General features: G+C 39.3%; 1 protein-coding gene across 1 annotated transcript; it reads right to left on the bottom strand.

Annotated features, from left to right (window-relative positions):
* Positions 1-5,918: 5,918 nt before the first annotated feature.
* Positions 5,919-22,587, bottom strand: LOC128692511 (uncharacterized). The gene is made up of 3 exons (XM_053781667.2): positions 22,452-22,587; positions 21,695-21,775; positions 5,919-16,419 (listed from the first exon to the last, which is right to left on the bottom strand). The coding sequence occupies exons 2-3, from the start codon at positions 21,716-21,718 to the stop codon at positions 8,242-8,244; spliced, it is 8,202 nt and encodes a 2,733-aa protein (XP_053637642.2). The 5' UTR covers positions 21,719-21,775; positions 22,452-22,587; the 3' UTR covers positions 5,919-8,241.
* Positions 22,588-23,953: the final 1,366 nt, after the last annotated feature.

Raw genomic sequence — 23,953 nt, 5'->3', positions numbered from 1 at the left:
AATGGCATGAGAATGAGAGTGAAAGTGGTCAAGAAAAAGAGAGCGGGAAGCGACCGTAGACAGTTGGGCTTTCGAGCAAGGGAGGGAGAAAGAACAGACTCGAACAGCTGGAACTTCCCAGGGGGGTAGGGAAAAGTGAGATGCTACATGTACATAGAAAGGTGGTAGTTGAAGAGAAGACAAGAGCGAATGAAGGCGAAGAGAGAAGGGACGGAGTAAACAGGGGCGGCGAACAAATAAAGAATGTCTACTAATATCAGTGACCATTCTATAAATGGAAGGATTGCGGAGATCATGAGAGCGTACATAGTAGCACAGGCAATGGGCATCACGGCGATCGGATAAGGATGGAACGTTCGCTTCTGCATAGAGGCTCTCGACAGGGGAAGAGCGAAAAGCACCAAGGCATAAACGTAATCCTTGGTGATGAATGGGGTTAAGGCTAGAGAGAGTAGCAGGAGATGCCGCTGAATAGATCTGGTCACCATAATCAAGTTTCGATAAAATAAGGGTGGAATGTAGGCGAAGGAGGGTTCGACGATCAGCTTCCCATGAAAGATGAGCAAGGGTTTTAAGAAGGTTCAGCCAGCTGTGACAAGTTGCCTTCAGAGAGGTAATGTGAGGTTTCCAGGATAACCTACGATCAAAGAGGAGGCCCAGAAACTTGACTGTATCACGTTCAGGGATACGGGAGCCATAGAGGTACAAAGGATGATCGGAGATGACAGAGCGTCTAGTGAAAGTAATTTGGTGGGTTTTAGTGCTGGAAAATTTAAACCCACGTGTGGTGGCCCAATTGGAAACACGGTCGACTGCATGTTGGAGAGAAACTGTAATGAGGTGACAGTCAGCACCTGCACAGGCAATAGCGAAGTCATCAACATAGAGTGATGACCAAATATTTGATGGAAGACTAGAGGCCAAATCATTAATAGCAAGGAGAAAAAGTGTTGTGCTCAGAACACATCCCTGGGGGACACCTTCAGCTTGGATAAAGTCCGGGGAGAGCACATTATTAACCCGAACACGGAAATGCCTGTCAGTTAAAAAGTTCTTAAGGAAGGATGGTAGATTGCCTCGAAGGCCTAAGGAGTGGGCTTGGGCTAAAATATTATACCTCCAAGTTGTGTCATATGCCTTCTCAAGGTCAAAAAATATGGCAATAACTGAGTGGTTATTCGCAAAGGCATTACGAACATACGTATCCAAGCGTAGTAAGGGGTCTATGGTAGAACGTCCCTTACGAAAGCCATATTGACGAGTGGAGAGACTGTTGTGTGTCTCTAAATACCACACTAAACGTCTATTTACTAGGCGTTCCATTACTTTGCCAACTGCACTGGTAAGAGCAATGGGACGATAGTGGGAGGTTTCATGTCCCGTAGTGCCTGGTTTGCGGAAAGGGAGAACAATGGCGGATTTCCACAGCTGTGGAAGAACTCCTTGTGACCAAATAAGATTGTAAAGGCGTAATAGGACTGCAAGGGCTGACTGATGTAAATGTTGTAGCATACGAATATGAATGTCGTCGGGCCCAGCTGCCGATGATCGACAAGCTGAGAGTGTTGCCTCCAGTTCTTGAAGTGTAAAAGGCACATTATACTGTTCTTCTCTGAGAGAAGAAAAGTCCAAGGGTGCTAACTCTCTGGCAGACTTTGAGGAAAGAAATGAGGGGCATAGATGGAGTCCCTGAGAAATACGGACCAGATGATTGCCAATTTCATTGGCAACATCTAGTGGGTTTGCTATATCAACACCGGCAACCCGCAGAACAGGAGCCGGGTCAGGAGAATATTTACCACTCAGTTTTCGTACTTTTTTCCAGACTGCACTCATAGAGGAAGCAGAGGTGATGGTGGAGACATAATCTCACCAGCAAGTGCGTTTAGCGTCACGGATGACACGGCGAGCGATCGCACGCTTCTGTTTAAAATCAAGGAGTCTCTCTGTGGTTCTATTGTACCGGTACCTGCCCCATGCAGCGTGTTTCAAACGTACTGCACGAGCACAAGCAGGAGACCACCAAGGCACGCATTTCTGAGAATGCCTGCCCGAAGTTTGGGGTATAGAATGAGAAGCTGCGGTGAGAACGGAGGACGAGAAGAGGTGTAAAAGCTCATCGATGGAGGACGAAGAAGGAACCTCTTTAAAAACAGTTAGGTGTGAGTAAAGGTTCCAGTTTGCCCGATTAAACTGCCAGCGTGGGGTGCGAAGAGGTGGCGAATATGAAGGGGAAGAAAGAATGATTGGGAAATGATCACTGTCATGTAAGTCCGGGAGAACAGACCAAGTGAAGTCTAATGCGGCGGAGGAAGAGCAGACTGAGAGATCGATGCAAGAGAGAGTATGAGTCCGAGGATCAAAATGGGTGTGAGTACCTGTATTTAAAACATGGAGGGGGTGGGTGGCAAGAAAAGCCTCTAACTGAATTCCACGGGAATCACAGTGAGACCCCCCCCCAGAGGAAATGGTGGGCATTAAAATCACCAAGTAACAGAATCGGTGGCGGTAATGACGAAACAAGGAAGGCAATATCCGGAATAGATAATGCCCGAGAAGGAGAGAGATATAAAGAACAGAGCGTATACCACCTATGTAAGTGGATACGGGCTGCTGTGTAATGCAGCGAAGTATGAACAAATAGCTGATGGTACGGAATATCAGTGCGTAGAAGAAGGGCACTTTCATTAAAGGTCCCATCAGGAAAAGGATCTGAAGAATACAGTAAATTATAGCCTGAGATGGGAGAAATAACAGCAGAGTGTAATTTTGGTTCCTGTAAGCAAACACCAACAGGGGCAAACTGGGAGAGTAACATCTGAAGCTCACCCCGATTACCCCTGAGGCCGCGTATATTCCACTGTAAATAGGCCATGATTGGCAATGATAAAGATACTTGAAATCCGCAGGTAAGGGTTCCTACGGACTAGAGGGGTTAGAAAAGTCCACATGCGGAGGCAGTGGAAAACGTTCAAGCAGCGAAGGAACGGTGCGCTGTGAAGAAAGGAGTTGCGCAGATGGAGCAGAGGAGAGAGAAAGAGCGGAAGGTGGATCAGTGTCCATTGATGGTTTGGTCTCTGCAATATATTCAGAGATTGCTTCAAGTGTTTCGGAATTCAGAGACGTCGTATGGGAGACAATATTGGAAATGGTAGGGGGAGGATGAGTAAAGATTGGAACTGTATTGGACTGTACCAAGGTAGGGGGGGGGGCGAAAGGGTGGAGGGAACTGGAGAAGCGTGGCAGGGGACAGAAGAGGCAGGAACCTGGGAGGTGGCAGAAGAGGAAGAAACTTGGGAGGGAACAGGGGAGGAAGGTACAGTACGAGGAGGAGGGTGAACCTCTACACTTGTAACTGAGCCAGTGAGAGGGGAAGAACCAGGGACAGAGACAGGGAGGGTAAAATGAGGAGGTGGAAGATGGGTAGGAGGTGTTAACGGACCTTTTTTTGACTTTTGAGAAGTAGAGGGACGATTGGGAGGAGGTGTCGTACGAGGTCTCGTCGATACTGAGGCTTGTGAGAGAGAACTCGAAGAAGCGAGATCAGACTGAGGCGTTGAAGTAGGGACGTCTGAGCCGAGGACAGCAAAAGGATTAGATACAGGAGTGACTATGGGAGAGGTAACCACAGAGGTGGGTGTAGAAGATGGGATACCAGAAGTGGGGGGACGTTTTGAAACACGGGAATAAGAAACACGTGGGAGTCTCCCTTGGAGGCGGAGATGAGAAACTGCCATGGCATAAGGGAGACCTTCTGTCTCTTTGAGGTAACGGATTTCCCGCTCGTTTAAATAGACTTGACAACGGCGAGAGTACGAAGGGTGAGCCTCATGACAGTTAAGGCAAGAGGGAGATCGATTGCAAGACGTATTAGAATGGTCATCGGCACCACAGACTGGGCATTCGGCGATAGATCTGCAATATTTCGCTGGATGGCCAAATCGCCAGCAATTTCTACACTGTTGTGGTGTAGGGATCACCTTTCGAACTTGTAACCGATGTCCTGCTATATAAACTGAGGATGGGAGTTCTCGGCTGTCAAAAGTTAAACGAGCCACATTGCTAGGGTATCGTCTCCGCCCACGGGCAGGAAGAACGTAAGTGTCTACCTTGAGGATTGGGAGATCTTGGAGTTCCAGCTGTTCAAGAATGTCAGTGCCACATGTCTGGAAATTTTGTTGAACTATGGTATGGGGCAGAATGACGGTACCACTACAAGAATTGAGGGAATGATGTTTTTCAAGAGTGACAGGAACAGTATCGATATGGGAAAGACGAGAGAGCTCATGAGCCTGGGTAGCATTCTGTACGGTAATGATGCGCGTACCGCTCTTAAGAGCATGAAAAGAAATATCTTTACCAACATGGCGTAGGAGTGCCTTGCCAATACTGTGGTCAGAAAGATAGGCAGTAGAGGAAGTCGGTCGTAAAGTGAAGAATTTAGTCCATTGTTCAGTCTGAAACTGAGCGTGGAAAGGTAGTGAAGGACGTGTCGATAGTTTCTGAGAAGAACGAGAAGGTGGAGAAGTATCATCAGCAGGTAATTGTCGTTGGCGTTTAGGCGTGGGACCAGAGTTGGTCCGACGTGGAACGGGTCGGCGATTTGAAAATTGCCGCACCGTAGAGGGAGAGGCCGGAAGCATAGTCAGAGGAGAGCGAAGGTCCGATAAATCGAAGGAGTCAGTCGAGGCCTCAGTACCTGAAGCGGGTGAGGAAACAGCACCGGCAATAGGTACAGAGGCATGAGGAGTGTCTGAAGAGTGGTCCAAAGACGAGGCGGGGTCAGAACGGGGTGCGGTATCAAGAAGGGGCCCGGGGGTAGTAGGTTCATGGACTAGGGCTGCCATGGTTAGGTTACTTCTTTCTTTTTGTTTTTAAGAAAAAAAAAGAAAGAAGAAAAGAAAATAAAAATAAAAAAAAAGAATAAAAAAAGGGGGGACCGGGGAGGGATAGTTCCTAGGAGGAATGAAAGGGCCAGAAATCTCCCTCCGCGCCCAAGAGGACCTCAGCACCGCAAGTAGCGCAGATGCAGCATGGAACCCGTGCCATACCCTACCCATCATGCTAGTAAACTAACAATCCGGGATAGCAACCTCACATCTGCCGAGCTACCTCGGTGGACAAAAGAGAGGGCGGCTGGATATCCGCCACAAAGCATACCTCCTTCGGCCACCACCCCCGGAATCCGAAAGGTGGCTTCCAGAGATACACCCGTCACCCGAAAGATACCCAAAGCTACTCCGGGATACCGGAGAGGGATCGGGACATCCCCAGGCGATCCAGATTCCACGGCAAACTACGCCACCGCCAAGAACCTCAACGGAATGGGATAGACCCCGGTATCCTTTCCCCTACCTAGGAACTAGCGCGCCTGTGGGAGAAATCTCAAAGGCCAAAAAGAGGAAGGGCAAAAGGGAGGGGTGGGGAGGAGGAGGAGGAAAGGAAAAAGGGGAGGATGGGGAGGATGGGATAGGGGAGGGGAGATTGGGGGGTAATTAGGTTCGGTCTGAGGAAGAAGACCGACAGGTCTAATTCCTCAGACCAAGAGCCTCTTCACCACGCCAAGGAGCCCCCCTTGAAGAGGAAATAGGGTATTATCATAGCAATATTCATGGGGAAAGGTTAAACCTATAGGGGTTACAAGAGCACCCAATTAAGGAAGCAGCAAAAGTGGTTTACCAGTGTTTAACTTAATGGTGTAAGTCAATACTTGAGCATCATAGTATCTACAAGAAGCCTCAGGGGTAACTGGCTATAAATGCATGCCTATATTTTGTAAAGGCCATCAGGAATATTGCTATACCTTTAATGAGTTTCGAGAGTCTTTCTACTTCCAGAGCCCAGCCATGGGCCAGGCTCGTACTTTTTGATGAACCAACAAGTGGTTAGGATGTCTATGAAAGGCAGCTAGAGAACAATTGATTTGGCATATTTATTATTCACCACATACCCATCCTGTGGGTAATAGTGAAAAGATTACGAACTTGCACTGTATTAGGAAATGATTGACAAATTTATAAAAATAACAAAACTATGCAGAAGAAAGTACATGCTTCCATGGCATAAACAATGTATGAATTAACTCTCCAGAAGGAACAAGATTCAATTTCAAAGTGTCATCAAGGGCTCTACTGGTACAAAATTAATATGAATGAGTGAACATATTTTTGCAAATTTATTTTCAAATATGTACTGTATCATCAAAACTCAAGGCAAATTTTATTAAGCAAATTAACAAACTGCCACTTATGCTAAGGTTGTAAACTTTATATTAAAAAAAAAAAAAAAAAAAAAAAAAAAAATAATATTTACCAGTGGTTTCATAAAAACTTCATAACACCTTGATGACAAACAAAATTTAATATTAAATAAAAATTCCTCTCTAATTTTATATGTTACAGGTTAACAAAATTTTAATATTTTTTAAAATACTGATATCCATGAAGAAAATGCAATGAAAATTTATCTTCAAACAAATAACAAAAATTAATTTAAGGAACTTAAAATCTATTTATGAATTCCTGCAGTGTGATCCTGAGTTCTTAGTCCTGTATAATGCTAAGCCAAAAAAATGGCTTACTGCATATAAACATTCAAATAAAAAAATGTTCTACAGTATACATATTCAAATCATATATTCAAGAAGCTACCAGTTGAATTACATTTTTTGCATTCAGCAACATTGTGCTAAACCACTTAGTTTCTTGCCTGCTTCACTTTTTCCTCGAACAAAATACTGAATATGCATTATATTTTATAAGAACAAATATACTGAATATCTTATGAGAACATTAATATATTGTATACTGCATTAGAATATTAATATACTGTATATATTATGAGAACATTAATATACAATATATCTCAAAGGAACATTAATATATTGTACATCTTAAGTGAGCATTAATAAAGTATTACATACAGATAATTAGGTAAACATATGATTCAATTACCAGTAGGTATTCATTACTTCTTTGTGCTACTGTTTACACAGTGCTGGATATATTTCTCCTCTCACCTCTTGAACCTAGTGATTGCTTCTTAAGAATATAAAACTAAAAATCCTTTGTTCTGACTGAGGGTTCAAGTTACCATGTAACATCTCCCTCACATAGGCACCTACATTGGAACAATGCACTCAACATATTCACAGTTATTTCAAGAATTTTATGTACAGAATTACAAATTACATGCAAATCACTGGCAACTCATCCATACCTACAACTGAAAATAGAGTATACATTTTTTAACTAAGTGCAATGCTTTACAAATTACTGCACATAGTGGTAACATGAGGTCAGGGCACAAGGAAATATTTACTCCCCTTGAGTTTTTATACAAACCAAAATGAAAACTCGAGGTGGATCAACAGCATAATAATGTAATTTGTAATATTAATCTTAACTTTTCAAATATCCAAAATAAATCAAAATGAGCTAAAAGCCTTCATGGCAGAAATTAAGTTATAGAATTCTCTAACTATATACATGTATTGTACACCCATCTTTTTTTCCTGACAGGTTGCAATGAAAGTACTATACTGTGATAATACCAACCAATTTATTCCCTTAAAGATGGTGTCCATGTACTGCAATCGACCAAAATCATCTATCCATTGAGCCATCATTGGTTTCATTGAGTACATTATATTCATCAAGGCCCATTGTTAAAAATATAATTATAATTGTTTTCTAAGTAACTTTTTACTTCTGAACTCTCAATAAAATTAATTGCACTAAATTTTTGTATCTTGTATCACCAACCCCTTCCCCAACCCTAGCTGACAGCAGAGGTATATGGCTTTTGTTTCTTATGCTGACCACAAATTAGAAATTTGGGAAGGATTAGAATACAATGAAATACAGAGCAACAAAAGGAAATACAGTACTAGTTAAAAAATAAGAACTATTGTATCAAAACAAAGTACATTACCACTTACAACAAAATACTGCATTTAATTACAAACTACATAAATGTTATGAAAAAAATATACTGGTTGCATATACGTAATAAAAGACAATATATGCACATTACTGTAATATTTTTACATTAGCTAAATTAAGGCTAATAACATTTCAAATTACATTAACTATTTTATGAACAGTCTTAGACAACAGATCCTTCAAAACATACCTGGAAAGGTGTCTTCCCATTAAGTACAGGCCAGTGGATCATTTAACAATGATCTACTCAACCAACCAAAATAATGCCAAGTAATATCTTAGTTACTATATCAAATTTTTAAGGAGACGTCTCTTCTCCAGGGGCTTCCATAGTGGCAGTTAAGGCACTGAGCTCTTCAAGCCTTCGCATTCTATCTCGATACTTTTCTGCAACCCAACAGGAGAGAGAAAGTTGGTATTCTAGATCTTTTGAGGTTTCCTCATATTCTTGTTTAAGACCAGTGGCAAGGGCATTTGACCTACTCTGTTCCAGCAACAGCTTTTCATAAAACTTTTCAGATACTAGCTTTTCTGTCTGCAAGGCAGTCTGGAGATTTTTGTTGCTTTCTATATGCATGTTCAAATCACTTGCCAGAGAAGATTCAGTCTGGCATATTTGGTCCATGAAGGATTTGACATTTTGGTTATTTTTTCTCTTTTCATCATTTTTTTTTTGTTTTACTATTTGGAGTTGATTTTTGAAGATCCCATTTCTTTTCTTTTCTTGCAGAAGCTTACGCTCTAACACTGTAACTCTCTTTTTCTCATCCTTAATCATCTTGTTCAACTTACATATACTGTTAACTTCCTGTCTAAAGTTAAGTGACTTACAACTTGTTAAATTAAGTCTTAATGCCTTTCTTATCAAAGATTTTGCTTCCTTAATGTCCTTAATTTGATTTGTAATTTCTCCATTTATTTTAACTACCTCATCTATATCCTTACTAGCTAAATCCAACTTTCCTTCCCAGTATCTATCCTTTTCAGATAAAATTGCTAAATGTTTATTCATACAGTACTGTATTTCAGCTTCCATATGCTCTTTATCATTTTTAAGCTTGAGTATTTCTTGCTCTTTCAAAGCTAGACTATTATCTGCTGCCATTTTTATCAGTTCTGACTCTCTTCTCTCTGATAATAAAGCATCTTGAAGCTTTTGACAAATGACTTCTTTTTGATCAATCTCTTGAACATACTCACTTAATGACTGAGCTTGTTGCTTTAGAGTCACTTCAAATTTCTGCTTCTCTGCAAGAATAGCTTGTATATTGGACTCTTGCCTTTCCCTTGTTAACTTCATGTTATTCAACTCTTCCTGCAGCTGTGAAATCATAGCCTCTTTTTCAGCAGAAGTGATTTCCATAAGCTCTAATTTATCTCTTAATGCTATTGCTGCTAGTTCATTTGCTTTCAGTAGTTTCTCAACCTCTATCTGTTTTTCCTTGATTTTAGCTACATTTGCTTTACTGTCCATTAGAGTCTTCTCAGACTGATTATAATCTTTCTGTAAGGTTTTACATTTTATCTTTTCTTCTTCCAAACTGGCTTCCAAGTGGGCTTTTTCTTGTAACTGACTAATCTCAATTTCCTTCATTTCTTTCATAAGCCTATCTTTCTGATTTTTTAAAGCTTCCAATGCATTATTCTTTTCACCTGTAACTTTTTTCATTTTATCAATAATTTCAAGCAAGTTTTCCTTCTCCTTATTCATATCTTCTACAAGTTTATCATTCTGCTTCTTCAATTCGTTAATATTTACTGTCTTAATACAAATGGTACTTTTCAACTCTTTCACTTTCTTTTGGTGTTCTTCACTGTTTTGCTTTATAACTACATTCAACTTAATTATCTCATCCTGAGATGCATTTAAGGCATTGTCTTTCTGATTGATAAGGTCACTGAGCACACAATTCATTCTCGTTGCTTCTTTAAGGTTTGTCTGAACTTGTTCCAAGAGTGCATAAATTCTCTCTCTGTCATTCTCTATTATAACCAAAGCTGTGTCACTATTTCGTAACTGGATCTCTAAATTATGGATATCTTTCACAAGCTGGGCCATTAATCTCTCTCTTTCACAAGCTTCCCCCTCCAACATTAGAATATTTTCAAATTCCTTTCTCATAGCTTTATCATGAATTGTTTTAGCATGTTCTAAAGTCTTCTTTAACTTCATTATTTCTAGTGGATACATCTCTTGCATTATTTTAGGACTGGCAGAGCTAGATCCCACTGAATGACACCGAGTGTATTTACAATTCTTGTGGATCAACTGTTTCTTCTTATTTTGGTCAGATACTGATGTAGCAGGCATCTCTCTTACAGCACTGTTACTTCGCTCAGTATTGGGCCTTAGACATTCTTTGGTGTCATTTTTCATTTGTACATCAAAGCTAAAATTTTCCGCAGGTAAAATTCGATGTTTATTTTCTGGATGTAAGGACTTCTTAGAGGGCAAGTGCTCATAATGCTTAGTAATCTCTGTACCTTCCATTTCCTTTCTCTTCCTCTTTTTGGTGTATTCAAGCTTGTCAGAATCACAAGATTCAATAACATTTTGCTCTACATTTTCATGTACAGGATTTCTCTCTCTATTCCTCTCGTGGTATTCAGAAAGAGTTATTTTCATGCATTGTAATTCTCTAATAGCAATTACTTTGCTCTGATTTTCTACTTTCTTACTGAGCCTTACTTTTATAGTTTTCTTAGCACTAGAATGACATACATTTTTCCCTGTTGCAAGTGTCTTTTCTTTTGAAACAGAAGGAAGCACATCACTGGGTTCCTGATTAGCTAGTGTACCATCAGATACCTTAATATCCTTGCTTGTTTGACTCAATGACGAATCTTCCAACAATTCCAACTTTGTTTGTTTTACTGGCTCCTGCACTCTCTCTTGAGCATACTCTTGCATCCCTGAACTAAAATGGTCTGTCAGGGGATCTGACAGCTCTGACTTCATCCTTAAAGCAGTATTTTCTTGACCAGAACCCACAAATGTGGTTGTATTACTACAACGGCGATAAAAATAAAGCAGAGTTTCATTTTTAGCCACTATATGATCTCTTAGCTTCTTGGTCAAGTCTTCCTGAAGCCTAAGCTGCTCTTCTAACTGGGCGTTCATTTGTTCTCGAGAAATAATACAACATCTCAGTTCTGACACCTTCATCTTTAAATCAAGTATACGATTCTTGTCAGTAGAAAGATTATCCTCTTTTAGCTGTCTGCTTAAATACAGAATTTCTTTTTCTAATTCTATTATTTTATCTGTGGCTAGCCTCAGCTGTTCATTTTTCTTTGTATAATCTAAACAAGGTTGACAACGCTCAGCCTTTTTCACCAATTTTCTTTTCGTTATTCTGCCTCCAAATGTTTGCAAGGATTCCATATCTTTATGTTTCTGTTGAGCTTCACTACCGTACAAGCCTCTGCCAGATGAGGAGCTATCAGCAGATAGTATGACCTCCAACTCTCCAAAAGTGCTTTTGTAATCAGTCAGTAGTTTTTCTTTTTCATGTACTATCTTCTGCAGTGCATTAAGATCTTTCTGAAGCTTAGTGATTTTGTCTTCTCTTTCTAATAAACTTGTATTGCAGCAAACAAGTCTTTTTTCTAATTCAACTATATGCATGCTTTTTTCTTCAGTAAGACTTTTTATATAGTCTTCTTTTTGGCTCAAGAGTTCTTGGCATTTATTAAATTCTTCATTTAACCTTTGTGCAACAGCTTCTTTTTGCTGAGCATCATACACTGCATCATGATACAGTGACTGCTGGCACTGGATCCGAGTATCTTTCTCCTGTATTGTGTGCTGTGCAGCCTCTATATCTTTCTGTAGTTGGCACTTGAGAGATTCACTTACTGCAGCAGCATTTTTCATCTGGGTTAACTTTTCTTCTTTTTGGTTTATCACAACATTACATCTCCCTATTTCCTCTTGTAAATTTTTTAACTGCTCTTCTTGTTGTTTAACATAATTAATAGTACCCCACATATCAAAAATTTTGAGTTGTTCTTGCTGATCATGTATGAGAGACACTCGCTCTTTCACTTTATTTTCTAAAATCTTGACTTCTTTTTCAAGACGTTTAATGCAAATCTCCTTTTGGACCATTTCACATTCACCCTTGCACATCAGTTCTTGTTGTTGGCTTATAATGATATTTCTTGCTTTGACCATATCCTGACAGGTTATCAAATTCTCTTGGATTTTACTTATCTCTGAATCTTTTTCTAAAACCATTTGATGAAGATCAGTCAAAATTTCACAAGGCTGCTTGAGATATGATTCCTTTTCTTCAGTATTAGCTATCCTATTATCAATGCTGAGTCTTTGGTTATCTAACACAAGCCATGCTAATTTAAGTTCTTCCTTCAGTTTATTGTAAGATTTTACTTTCTCCTGCTCTACTGAAAGCTCCTTCCTAATTTTATTAATTTCTTGTTTTGAATTTTCCTGGTGACTCATAAATTCTTCATTCTTAACACTGAGTTCCAGCTCCAATCTGTTGATCTCACTTCTCATGTCTTTTATCAAGTTTGCTTGAGTCTCAAACTGCTTGTGCCAATCAAAACGTGATGAAGTTTTATTAGCTAGATCATTCGTGTAAACATGATCATGAAGTGGTATATCCACTGCTTTATTTGCACGAAGTTTTTGTCCAAATATCAGATGCAGGCCTTTGCCTTTGGGTAAGCAATAAATCGAATTCTGAAACAGATCCTTCCAAACCTTCTTTTGGTCCTGGCCCACTTGTTTCATAAAATATTCATACAACTGTTGATACTGCACAAATTGACAATGAAAAACCTTGAAGGATCTGTTCTTTGGTGTGCATATCTTACAAATCCAAGCCAACACATCATTAAATTGAAAAAGTCTTAAGTTAATGGCTGCCATTACAAGCTCCACAGTGAGACAACATCTTGGAACTGAGAGGAGATGGTTGCTGTCAGTCAGTGCTCCTGATTGTTGCAAGAGAGATTTGAGATGCTGTGAGCTGTAGCACTCCCAAGCATCCCTATCTGCTAAGTGTTCCTCTTCCTGCTTGTTATATAAAGATATATTTCTTTCAGGGCTAGCATTTTCTTCCCCCAAACACTGATTAGTCATTTCATGTGTGTGTACCTTTAACGAAAAACTGTCCTGTTCAAGTGACTGTGCACTGCACAAACTGTCGTCACCTACACTCATCTTAATAACACTTTTATAATCTTTAACACTTTCCTGAGAGTTAAAATGCTTGACTATATTGGCTTCACTACAACTTTCTACACTAAGCTTATCTGGGACATTTGGTGAAACTCTGTCCCTCTGAATAACATCAGATGATGCATGTCTACCCAGTGAGGTGAATTTGCCCAGATTTTCACCTCCATTAAAGAATACATTATCAGCTCCAGTAGGCACCTCCATTGCATCATGCTCTATAGGTAAACAGTTAAAACAGTCTGATTCATCTCTGCTATTCTCATTCAAGAGCACTGAATCAGTAATACATTCCATTGTCATAGGAACATCATAATTACACTCGCTTTCCACACTGCCAGCGTCATTATCTATTTTAAAGTTCACATGTTGATCGGATTTATGTTCCATACCTACATGTACACAATCACAACCACTTTTCCTTGTTAGAGATATACATTCCTGATCTACCTTGTTTATAGCTATGTACTCACTATTACTCTCTTTTTGAAATGTTAAAAGCTTATTAAGATCACCTTCCATTCTCATGGGTAACTGAACACAATCTACATATTCTGAAGAAGTTATGTGAAGACTCTCATCTGGCTCCTTTGTAAGAGAACAAGAACTTGAACCTTTAGTCTCAGATTCTACCTGACCTACCTGTTCTAGTGCTGTTAGGTTGTAATGACTATGATGCTTGCTCTCCATACTTATTAAAGTATTTGAACTTGATGATGAATACTCTAGAGCAACAATTTGATAATCAGTTTTATTATCTTCAGCAATAAAGTGCTGTATATCTGTAGCTTCTCCAGTACCTTTATTCTTAATCCCCTCCATTGTAAGGAGTTCACCTTTATTCTCAATTCTCTCCATTGTAGAGAGAGTATCTGTGTATTCCAGAGACTTGTTGCTTTCTGAATTTATAACAGGAATGTTGGTTTTGTTTAATTTTTTAGGTTCTTCAAATGCCTCGATATTACCAAAAGGTGCAGTTAGAGAAACCTCAAAATTCATATTCTCCTGCAAAAATTCTTTTTTTGGAGTGCTTTTTATTTTCTTTCTGTCCTTTAAGCCAAAAGAGACAACACAGCCATCTGTCAAAGTACTGTTTATATTTTCAGTAACTATTTTAACCTCATTGTTACTTACACTCGGACTCTTCTCTGGAGATGCCGCATGAGCAAGATAATGCTTGCTGAAAATACTCTCCCTCAAGGGCGAAATAATAGACATAGATATCTGTTGCTTTTCTAATGAAACACAGTGAGTATCATTTTCAGGACTAGTCTTGTAAAGTGCATTTTTCTTGGAACTGTCTAAAGACTTTACTGTTTCATCCCCTTCACTATCAGAAATCAAATCAATTATCTCTGGCATGGCTGTGTCTCTATATGAGGACCATATATCTTCTTCCTGTCTCTGAAAAGAAACTGCAAGTAAATTGTGCATGAGATTAACAGTGGCAAGTTGCCCAAAGGTCTTACTTAACCCTGCTGTACAACCATGTATATCAGGACTGTTCTCTGGTCCCTTAGGTGGCAGCTTTCTAACATCAAAACTCTTGCTGTGGGAAGAGCTTACAGATTCTTGGGAATGGTGTAAACACTCTCTGGACTGGCTTAGACAGTTTTGGTAATGCTGCACATTATCACAGGAATGGTTTACCCTGTTTTCAGAATACTGCTCATTGTCCCTGGAATGGTTTACATTATCCTGGGAATGTTGTACATTGTCCCTGGAATGGTTTACATCTTGGGATTGTTGCTCATTGTCCCAGGAATGGTTTGCACTATCTTGGGAATGTTGCTCATTGTCCCTGGAAAGGTTTACACTATCTTGGGAATGTTGTGCATAGTCCCTGAAATGGCTTACGATGTCTTGGGATTGTTGTTCATTGCCCCTGGAATGATTTACACTCTCTTGGGAATGTTGTACTTCATCACTGGAATGGGTATTGTAGTCATGGACATAGGTTACAATCTCTTGTGAAAGGTTTACATTATCCTTAAAATTACTTACACAATTATTGCACTTATCGGTACTGCTCTTGGAATGTGTAATAATCACTACAGAATGGCTTACATTGCATTTAGGAAAACTTAAACTGTCTCTGGGTAAATATAAACCATGATGACCCCTGCCAAGATTTTCATATATTGAGTTTATCACAGTTTGTGCATCACTGAAAAATATTTTTTGAGTAACATTTTCACCAAATCTATATTGCCCATTGCTCTTTTCCACTGTGTCTGTGCTATCACCAAACATGGTAACCTCACTTACTTCCTGAGTTGCTCTTGGTGACAATGCTCCATTCTCTGCAAAATTCTTCTCTTTAGAGATTTGGTCTGGATTTTCCCAATGTTTTGCAATATGTTTAATCAGTTTACTTTTCTTGGTATCCAGTTTCTTGTCTGTTCTTTCTTCACTGTTTTTCCTTCGTATTTCTGATTTAGTTTCACTCGGGCAATATTCAGCCTTTTCCACCAAGGCATCTCTCACAATACACACTTTTCTCTCCTCAAATCTCCCTTCCTTCCCCACTGAATCAATCTCAATTAATTCTCTCTGCTCATTTTCTATCCTGTTTATCACATCAATTCCCAGAGGGTTTTCCTCTTTATTTTCCTTATCTTTTACTAACTGAATATCATTAACATCCTCCAATTTTTCCATTTTTATTTCAGGTTCCATGCTTGAAGATTCATCTGTTACTTTAAGTTTACAAATACTCTTACTTTCCTTTGGCCTACTCAAGTTTCTACCTCTTCTGGAACATAATTTCTTACACTTCTTTCCTTCAGAGTATAATTTCTTGCCAGCAGTTTCAGTTCCTTCACACACATTGGCATCACTTGCCTGATACTGTGCTTTATTTTTTTTTTTAATCTTCTTTAAACTGTGCTTATCATTCTTAATCACCTCTTGTTTGGTTTTCAACACCAAATCTTTTCTCAGTCCTGAAAACTTAATTTTCATCTTGGCCTTTTTGGGTCTCTTTTTACATACTTTATGTGAGAGCTTCTGATTGCATAGCACTCTCTCCATACTATTGCTGGGGATTTCCTCATCTTCATTGTAGCACTCTTCCATCGTGTACATTTGATTCTTCTGGGGCAAGTTTTTGCTTTTTTTACATACTTTACCTGAAAACTTTTGATTGCATACTGCCATCTCCATTTTACTTATGGAAAGTTTCTTGTCTTCCACTTGATCCTTTTGAAGCGAATTTTGAGAAAGCCGAAGATGTACAGGTCTACATCTAGATGTGGGCTTCATATCATTCTGTACAAGAATACAAAGGATACATAATATTAAACTTAAAATATGTAAAATAGTACAACACTGTATTAATAACAAGAAATAATAAAAATTATCTCATAAGTGCACATGCTGAGGGCAGCTATAGGTTTGAAAAACCTTAGAAACTATGAACTTCAACCCAATACTCCAACTCTTCCTGGAGAGCTGCAACAGAACACACAAAAATACAAGAAATAAGAATCTCAACCTATATAGGAACTCTACGAAAATAAAAGGCCCTAAAATATGGAATTCCCAGCTGGAAGATGCAAAAAGTTCCCTATCTATCACCTGCTTCAAAAGTATTTAAAATAATTAAAACCACCTCCTTAATCTGACCTCAATTCTGCACAGATTATATTAGTCAATATGTTTCACTTCAATGTAAAAAACAAAATATCAGACATTGTAAACCACAAGTTTCTAGTAAACTAACATTAATGTAATAAATGTTCACTAGCTTAAAGTTAATTTTAAGGCTGCCTGATATGCTCTGCATAATCTGGGGCTTCTCATGGTATAGTAAGTCTAACCTATCCTTAAGTATTCATTTCGCTATCAAACTAAACATAAAGCATATGAGTAGGGAAGCACAACAGTAGGCCTGCAATCACTGACAGTGATAAGGAAATGTGTAGAATTTTTAACACATACTTCCTCTCAGTTTTTACACAGGAGGATACCAGCGATATTCCAGTAATGATAAATTATGTAGAACAGGACGATAATAAACTGTGCACTATTAGGGTCACAAGTGACATGGTCCTTAGGCAAATAGATAAATTAAAACCTAACAAATCCCCAGGCCCTGATGAACTGTATGCAAGGGTTCTAAAGGAATGTAAAGAGGAGCTTAGCACACCTTTGGCTAATCTTTTCAACATATCACTACAAACTGGCATGGTGCCAGATAAGTGGAAAATGGCAAATGTGATACCTATTTTCAAAACAGGTGACAGGTCCTTAGCTTCGAACTATAGACCAATAAGCCTAACCTCCATAGTGGGAAAATTTATGGAATCAATAATTGCCGAGGCAGTTCGTAGCCACCTTGAAAAGCATAAATTAATCAACGAATCTCAGCATGGTTTTACAAAGGGGCGTTCCTGCCTTACGAATTTATTAACTTTTTTCACTAAGGTATTTGAGGAGGTAGATCATGGTAATGAATATGATATTGTGTATATGGACTTCAGTAAGGCTTTTGACAGGGTCCCACATCAGAGACTATTGAGGAAAATTAAAGCACATGGAATAGGAGGAGAAATTTTTTCCTGGATAGAGGCATGGTTGACAAATAGGCAGCAGAGAGTTTGCATAAATGGGGAGAAATCAGAGTGGGGAAGCGTCACGAGCGGTGTTCCACAGGGGTCAGTGTTGGGCCCCCTGCTGTTCACAATCTACATAAACGACATAGATGAGGGCATAAAGAGCGACATCGGCAAGTTTGCCGATGACACCAAAATAGGCCGTCGAATTCATTCTGACGAGGACATTCGAGCACTCCAGGAAGATTTGAATAGACTGATGCAGTGGTCGGAGAAGTGGCAGATGCAGTTTAATATAGACAAATGCAAAGTTCTAAATGTTGGACAGGACAATAACCATGCCACATATAAACTAAATAATGTAGATCTTAATATTACGGATTGCGAAAAAGATTTAGGAGTTCTGGTTAGCAGTAATCTGAAACCAAGACAACAGTGCATAAGTGTTCGCAATAAAGCTAATAGAATCCTTGGCTTCATATCAAGAAGCATAAATAATAGGAGTCCTCAGGTTGTTCTTCAACTCTATACATCCTTGGTTAGGCCTCATTTAGATTATGCTGCACAGTTTTGGTCACCGTATTACAGAATGGATATAAATTCTCTGGAAAATGTACAAAGGAGGATGACAAAGATGATCCCATGTATCAGAAACCTTCCCTATGAGGATAGACTAAGGGCCCTGAAACTGCACTCTCTAGAAAGACGTAGAATTAGGGGGGATATGATTGAGGTTTATAAGTGGAAGACAGGAATAAATAAAGGGGATGTAAATAGTGTGCTGAAAATATCTAGCCTAGACAGGACTCGCAGCAATGGTTTTAGGTTGGAAAAATTCAGATTCAGGAGGGATATAGGAAAGTACTGGTTTGGTAATAGAGTTGTGGATGAGTGGAACAAACTCCCAAGTACCGTTATAGAGGCCAGAACGTTGTGTAGCTTTAAAAATAGGTTGGATAAATACATGAGTAGATGTGGGTGGGTGTGAGTTGGACCTGATAGCTTGTGCTAACAGGTCGGTTGCCGTGTTCCTCCCTTAAGTCAATGTGACCTGACCTGACTAGGTTGGGTGCATTGGCTTAAGCCGGTAGGGACTTGGACCTGCCTCGCATGGGCCAGTAGGCCTTCTGCAGTGTTCCTTCGTTCTTATGTTCTTAAGTCATACTTGAGCAAAGTCATTCTCATGCATGTACTTATCTAGCTTATTTTTAGAGCTACCCAAAATATTTGCTTCAGTAACATTACTTTGCATTTTTTTTCCATTCATCCACAACTGTATTACCAAACCAGTTCTCTCCTATATCTTTTCAGTCCATTGGCAGGAGTAGACATCCTTTGTTGAATTTCACTGTTTGTTTTCCTAAGTATTTTCTGTGCATTTTGTTTAATATGGAGACCAGATTTGTGCTGTGTAATCTAGGTAAAGCCTTACAGATGTGTAGCAGCGTAGTATAACCTTGGGATGGGACTGTTAACTATGCTTCCTAATAATAATGAAACAGTCTACTATATTAGCTGCAATGCAGGCACTGTTGCACTGTTGCATTGGCATTGAACTGCTGCTTACTTTGTACTGATTTAAATTATATAGGTAAGTAAGGGGGAGCTGGAGAGGCACCTAAAGTCAGTACCTGACCAGCCAGTGTGTGGTTCGTATGTCAATTTGTGTGTAGCCAGCAGTAACAACCTGGTTGATCAGGCCTTGATCCACTGTGAGGCCTTGTCATGGACCAAGCTGCAGGGCACTGGCCCCCCCAAACACCCTCCAGATATACCCCAGGTATAGGTACAGGTACACATAAGCATAATTATCATACATAGTAACATGATAATATACACTTGGAAAATCCTTGTGGGACTAATCCCAAATCTGTACATGAACATCAAACCCTACAAAAGCACGACTCGGCAGGCAATGCAACATCCCCCCATTGCAAAGCAGGGGCACCATAAGTACGCTAGGAGAAAACACAATATGAGTGTCAGGGGCCCAAGACTGTTCAACTGCCTCCTGGCATACATAAGGGGGATTACCAATAGGCCCCTGGCTGTCTTCAAGAAGGTGCTGGACAGGCACCTAAAATCAGAACCCTGCCAAGCCAGGCTGTGGTTCGTGTGTTGGCTCACGTGTGGCCAGCAGTAACAGCCTGGTTGATCAGGCCCTGATCCACCACAAGGTCTGGTCACAGACCGGGCCATGGGGGCATTAAGTAGTCTTTAAGTATTAAGTTAAGTCTGCCTGAAATGCCTCGGCACAATAGTGGCTTTCTTTGTACCACTCCAATTATGAAATGTAAACGTTGTAACCTTACCAAAGAAATAAAATTTTTATTTTTATTTTTTATTTTTTTGAAACCCTCTCCAGGTGTATTCCAGGTATTTTTAAATTACCTAGGATAACCCAAAAAAGCCAGATAAAGTGACTTATATCCATTGGGGTGCTTGGTAGGTGGATAAAAAAGACACAGAACTGTTCAAGCCTTTATAATAATAATAATGTTTCACATTAAGGGAAGGTTTAATAAGTTGTCAAGGGAAAACTTGATAAAGCTTTCCCAAAAGTAAAGCTACATTATATAAAGGCTCATGCTGTTTTGTGTGCTTTTTTCTTCCAGTGATTTTAATATTAAGTATGGTATTTTAAAAGGTACAGGTATTGATGGAGCTAGGTATTAGAAGTTAGTGTGTCAGTTGTAAGACAGTGACAGTGAGCAGTGACAATCCTTATTTTCATAAAGTACAGTATAACAATTGACAGAGGAATAATTGACATAGTTACAAGAGTGAACTAACTGTATAAGGGTACACTGCTGTAATTTGATTTGTGAACTGACTGCCAGATGCTGTGTTAAGTTTAGTAATGAAATCATTCCATGAGGCTATGTTAGAGTGGCTAGTGAGCTGACTGCATGAAATGCAGGTGAGTTTGATTTGATACTGAACTAACTGCATGTGACTACAACAGGTTTGATACCAAAGAAATTGGAAGAATCTATGCTTGGCTTAATAGAAGTGAACTAACTGCATGTGACTATATTTGATTTGATGCTGAAATGACTGTGTGCGACTAAATTATGCTTGATACGAAAGCAATTCCTAGAGGCTATGATAAATTTGATACAGAATTCATCACATAAACAAATCTTATATAGATATTGGTGTTGTGTAGCTCAATTGCTTGCGCACTCAGCTCACACACTGAGGCCCAGGGGTCGATTCCCTGGTACAGCAGGAACCATTAGGACGTTTCCTCAAGGTACCTGCTGTCCATGTTAACCCATCAGTAAAATGGGTACCTGGGTGTTAGTTGACTGATGTGGGTTGCATCCTGGGAGAAAACTGACTTAATTTGCCCAAATGCTCTGCATAACATGGAGCTTTCTATATAGTATTATGTCACTGATGTCAGCTAAGCAGCCTGTATACTTTGTTTACCTGGAGAAAGTTCCGGGGGTCAACGCTCCCACGGCCCGGTCTGTGACCAGGCCTCATGGTGGATCAGGGCCTGATCAACCAGGCTATTATTGCTGGCGGCACGCAATCCAACGTACGAACCACAGCCTGGCTTGTACTACATGTATACTTGTAGAAATTAAGAGTATTATTATTATTATTATTATAAGATTTTTTTTTTTATTTTTAACCCCAGAGGGTTAGCCACTCAAGATAACCCAGGAAAGGTAGTGTGTCATCAAGGGACTGTGTCTAATTTACATTGGGGTCCTCAATCTTATCCTCCAGGATGCAACCCACACCAGTCGACTAACACCAGGTACCAACTTGCTTGCAAAGTGAATAGGACAACAGGTGTAAGGAAACGTCCAACGTTTCCATCCTTGCTGGGGATCGAACCACGGTCACTCAGCGTGTGAAGTAAAAGAGTTACCTACTAGGCCATGGGCCATATACTATACTTACTCTTATGACTGCTATATAAATACAATACACATACAATTTAATACATGCAGCTGATTGGTTAGTTTGCTTACCAGAGCAAGCCAAACACAAGTCATGCTGGATTCAGGACACCTACTTCAGAAACTGATGAGAAGACACAACATGCCTCACTCCTGAAACAATATACTGTAATAAGGAACCAATAAAATCATTCAGTTTAATGATTCATCAAATTTATTGTTCAATTTCACTAGCTCCAAAGCTTCCAAATAAAAATAGTAGCAACAGTGCTTCAAGTAAGTTAATTTTGACACAGGTACACATAAGTACATTTATCTCACATAGTGTAAATTACGTAGGATAACCCCAAAAAAGTTAGAAAAAGTGACTTATTTTCATTAAATTATTTCCATTGGGTTTTAAACTTATAAACTGCAAACTTTATGAGCATAATTATTACAGTCTTACAGTGGTAATAAAATATAAAGATTTTAAACCTGTATGTTGTATTAACACTGTAATAAAACATAGATTTAATGTAGAAAAATAATATAGAATAATGTATGTGGTTGTGTGACTTACACATCTCGCCGGCCATGTGGGTCTAATTTCCAGTCCTATTCATTCTTTTACTCAAAACTCATGCTCTCCACCATGCCAGCATCAGTAACTTACTCGCAAACATCCCAAGTGGTTCATATTTAACATACGTAGTATAGTTTAGTCACTTACTCATTTCCATGAAGAATAATGACCAAAAAAAACAAGTTTACCCAGAGAGACGCTGACAAAGCAGCCACCCACGTCCTCATATACTTGTATTTATAACACAAACTTCTCCTCCCTTACCTTCCCCCCATGAACTGTACTCATGTACATTGGTGTACAGTGTACTGGAGTGATTACACTGGTGAATAAGGTGTAGAAAGTGTATAAATGACACATTAGTGCAGTGCCAGCCTCGTCCTTCCCAACAACAGTAAACAACCTCTCATCTGCCATCCATGAGTGCCAACTATACCAATATTAATATAAAACTTGTAATAATAATGATAATAATAATAATAATAATAATAATAATAATAATAATAATAATAATAATAATAATAATAATAATAATAATAATAATAATAATAATAATAATAATAATGTGCACAAATCCTATAGTTTGCCTTATTCCTAGTTTATGTATGATAATTGGTGTAACTGTATTTATGTGTACCTGTACCTTAATAAACCTACCAATCTACTTTTATTATATCTGATTTTGACACAGTTGAGTTACTTAGCTGTTTTAATCTATAAGGTTAAAATAAAGATATCACAAAGACCCCAATGGAAATAAGTCACTAACTTTATTTTGGGGATAGCCTAGGTATTTTAGACATATTTTAGTATATATGAGAATATGTCTAACTGTATTTATGTGTACCTGTACCTTAATAAACTTACAGTTATGCAGATCATTTCAGGTAGGTTAGGTTAAGTAAGGTTCGTAAGGAAACAGGACAATTGTTTCCTAACTCGAGTCTTAGATGATGACCCGCCTTGGGAGTTTTGGTCATCTGTCTAAGGCCTTCCGGCCTTCTGTCGGTATTATATACAATTCTTGTACTACTACTACTACTACTACTACTACTACCACTACCTCTTCCTGCCTATATATAGCCGTCCTGCTCCACCTCTGGTTAGTGTGACTCTGTCAATGGTCCAAGTCGGCCCGAAACGTCGTCGTAAGCTTCTCTCTTTTATGTGTGGGTTATTTGTGTATCGTTCCAGTCACGGTATTGTGCCTTTTTTGTTATTTATGGACCCCGCAGTTAAGCGTAATATTCTCTCCAACTCTTTTAATGTTCTTCCTCTTTTAAACCCCTCTTTCGATCTTATGAGGCTGCTCTTATTGCTACCCGGCGTCTTAAGAATCAGCTTCGCTTCCTACGTGGCTGTCTTGCTGAACGAGTTCTGCCACCTTCCTTCTCCCATTTCCTGAAAACCAACCCACTGGGCACTCCCTTTCCTGATCATGCCCGTCTCCTACTTCAACAGCTCATTCTTTCTACTAAATCACAGGTTGAAGATGCCTTCTTTACTTTCCGTCAACGTCAACGTGCTCTCTTTGCGGCTCTACCACAGGATCTCTGTAACCTTCTCTCTACCATTGCCTTTGACACTGCTCGCCTGAATGCACAAATTCATTCTTCTAAACTACAGAATAAACTTCAACGTCTCATCTCAGCTAGCCCCTACTTAAACAAGATGGGTCCTACACAGATGACAACAAGGAAATGAGTGAGCTACTTAACACCACACTTATCATCACTACACATTATAAGTGTGGTGTTGTAGTGAAC

Source organism: Cherax quadricarinatus, chromosome 30 (genome assembly GCF_038502225.1).
Source record: "Cherax quadricarinatus isolate ZL_2023a chromosome 30, ASM3850222v1, whole genome shotgun sequence".
In the NCBI taxonomy this organism is placed as follows: Eukaryota; Metazoa; Arthropoda; class Malacostraca; order Decapoda; family Parastacidae; genus Cherax; species Cherax quadricarinatus.
Note: the sequence above shows the minus strand (reverse complement) of the source record. Positions and strands in the feature narration are given on the sequence as shown.